At 41.6% G+C, this 2,705-nt stretch overlaps 1 protein-coding gene across 7 annotated transcripts in view; it reads left to right on the top strand.

Moving 5' to 3' along the window:
- The window catches only part of LOC103375090 (myosin-1-like), a 68,946-nt gene extending 66,247 nt beyond the window's left edge, over positions 1 to 2,699 (top strand). For 6 of the 7 annotated variants that reach the window (XM_008305292.1, XM_008305297.1, XM_008305295.1 and 3 more), the window contains 3 exons: positions 1,623 to 1,636; positions 1,801 to 1,929; positions 2,596 to 2,699. In XM_008305292.1, the coding sequence (XP_008303514.1) occupies positions 1,623 to 1,636; positions 1,801 to 1,929; positions 2,596 to 2,692 (240 nt within the window). In that variant the 3' untranslated portion in view covers positions 2,693 to 2,699. The other variant, XR_521177.1, reaches the window with a different exon arrangement.
- The last annotated feature ends 6 nt before the right edge of the window (positions 2,700 to 2,705 follow it).

The following is a 2,705-nucleotide window of genomic DNA, read 5'->3' as shown; positions in this document are numbered from 1 at the left end:
GCTTGTCTCAGGTGAAGTCTGATCAGGTTGGAGACACGTCAAAGATGATTAAAGTAAACAGGAAGCAGCTGGACACAGTTTGGAGCCACAGCAAAGTCTGAACAGGTTCATAAATGAGAGATTTCCCTTTTCTGATTTTAAAACATTTACAACTCCTCTTCCTCGGTCTGACACCATCCCTCTGTAGCTGGGTGCTGAACTTCCTCTCTGACAGACCTCAGTCAGTCAGAGTTGGGGGCCGGTCATCTGGCATCAGAAAGTTAAGCACAGGCTGCCCCCAAGGCTGTGTGCTGAGTCCAATGCTCTACTCCCTCTTCACCTATGACTGTGTGGTCACTCAGAAGAACACCAGCATTGTTAAGTTTGCTGATGACACCACAGTCATAGGAATGATCACCGGGGGGATGGAGACAGACTACAGGGCTGAGGTGGCCAGGCTTTTTGACATGGTGTCAGGAAAACCATCTCTCCTTGAACACGAACAAAGCCAAGGAGATGATTGTTGACCTGAGGAGGAGGAAGGTGCTGCATTCCCCCATTTTCATCGGCGACACTGAAGTGGAGAGGGTGGAAACATTAAAACTCCTCGGTACACATATCGGCAGTGATCTCACCTGGACCCATAACATTAAAGAACTCACAAAGTGAGCGCACAAACGGCTGTACTTCCTCAGGAGGCTGAGGACATTTGGGATGCCTCCTGAAATCCTCAGCAACGTCTACAGAGGTGCAGTCAAGGGTGTGCTCATCAGCGCCATCACTGTGTGGCATGGGAACTGCTCCCTGCAAGACAGGAAGGCCCTCCAAGGTGTAATAAAAACTGCACAAAACATCTCTGGAGTAGCCTTCCCATTGCTGCAGGACATCTACACCAGTAGGGTCATCAGGAGAGCCCACAGCATCATTAAAGACCACACATACCCACAGCACACACTCTTCACACCACTGCCGTCAGGGAGGCGGTACAGAAGTGTGAAGTCAAGGACCACAAGACTTTCAAACAGTTTCTTTCCTCAGGCCATCAGACTCCTGAACAACCACAAACAATGACTGATCACTGCTGTTCAATGTACAAACAATTCCGTTAACATGTCACCAGGCACCGTGCACTTTAAATGTTTATCTGCTGCTACATCACCTCATTGATGCTGCTACTTGTAAATAGTCCATATGCACCTTAGTTTCTGTCTCTTTTTTATTCCCTTGTATCTATTTATATTACTGTTTTATTTTTTATTTGTTTGTTTGTCTGTTTCTATACATATATTTATTGTTGTTATTATTATTATTATCATTATTATTATTATTTATTATTTATTATTATTATTGTTATGTATATGGTAGTGTGCAAATGAGACAATTTCATTGCCCAGTGTTAAACTGCTGTTTTTCATGCTGCGCATATGACAATAAATGTCTATCTATCTTAGTCTCCATAAAGTAAAGGGTCTGAAAACTTCCTGAAGCAACTATGGATTTACTATCATTAAATTCGTGCTTTGGTTCCTCCTGGAGCAGCTTGGAGGAACCAGGAGGAACCAGGAGGAACCAGGAGGAACCAGGAGGAACCAGGAGGAACCAGGAGGAAGCACACACCACCAAAACCATGTTTGTAATGAGTNCCTGCTGTGAAGAAGTAAGTCATAAAACATTAGAACTGACTGTCGTATCAACTCTATTGTTTGTTGTTTCAACTGTATTCCAACAATAAATTCCTCTGAAACGCTGTTAAAAGGTTCATTTTGCCTGAAAGAATTTTAAATGATTTTTCCTTCTTGGTGGTTTTCTTCTATTTACCAGAATCCATCAGAGACCAGACTCCTCTGGACCTGGACCTGGATCTGAACCCAGCTGTGTGTCCTTGAAGAGTGACCGGTCAAATCCTCGATTCATTAATTTCAAAGGACATCAACGTCCTGCTGTGAAGCAGTAAGTCATAAAACATTAGAACTGACTGTCGTATCTGTTGTGGGATGTTTTAGAAGTAAATACGGTGACCATAGTTTGATTACCGGAAACCAGGACACTCGGCCCGACAATGAGATCCTCAAATGATACTTTTACTCAGAGATGTCTTATAATTCCAATACATTTAAAGTAGGACCCATCGATATGGATTTTTTGAGGCTGATGCCGATTCCGATGTTTGGCACGAAAAAAAATTCCGATAACTGATTTATCGGCCGATTAATTTTTAAAATACCTTAAAAAGCTTCTTTTTTGCTCCCTTAATGCCTACAACAGCAAAGATATGACTCACAGGCAGAACATTTTGCTGGTTTACACTTTGTCCTTTAATGTTTGTTGAACTTTACAACAGAGATGGATTTTCAAAAACATGCGACAAAGCATTAAACATAATATGCATCAGTAAAAAAATAAAAAGTTTTCCAAACAAATATGTCTGTAATGTGAGGTATTTCATTTTAAATGTGCATTGTGCATTTTTCTTTCCATGGAGCATGAATATAGCTACCAGCTCTCCCGATGAATTAATCTTTAGGTTTAGGCCATAGCTGTCTGCTGTATATAAGCAACATAATGAGTGTGGTTACTGGCAAAACATTATTTATGTTACTCCATAACAACACACAGTGAACCTGAACCCAGCTGTGTGTCCTTGAAGAGCGACTGGTCAAAAGATCACCCCATTAACTTCAAAGAACATCAACCTCCTGCTGTGAAGAAGTAAGTCATAAAACATT

This window comes from Stegastes partitus, unplaced genomic scaffold, assembly GCF_000690725.1.
Source record: "Stegastes partitus isolate 25-593 unplaced genomic scaffold, Stegastes_partitus-1.0.2 Scaffold2462, whole genome shotgun sequence".
NCBI classification, from domain to species: domain Eukaryota; kingdom Metazoa; phylum Chordata; class Actinopteri; family Pomacentridae; genus Stegastes; species Stegastes partitus.
Note: the sequence above shows the minus strand (reverse complement) of the source record. Positions and strands in the feature narration are given on the sequence as shown.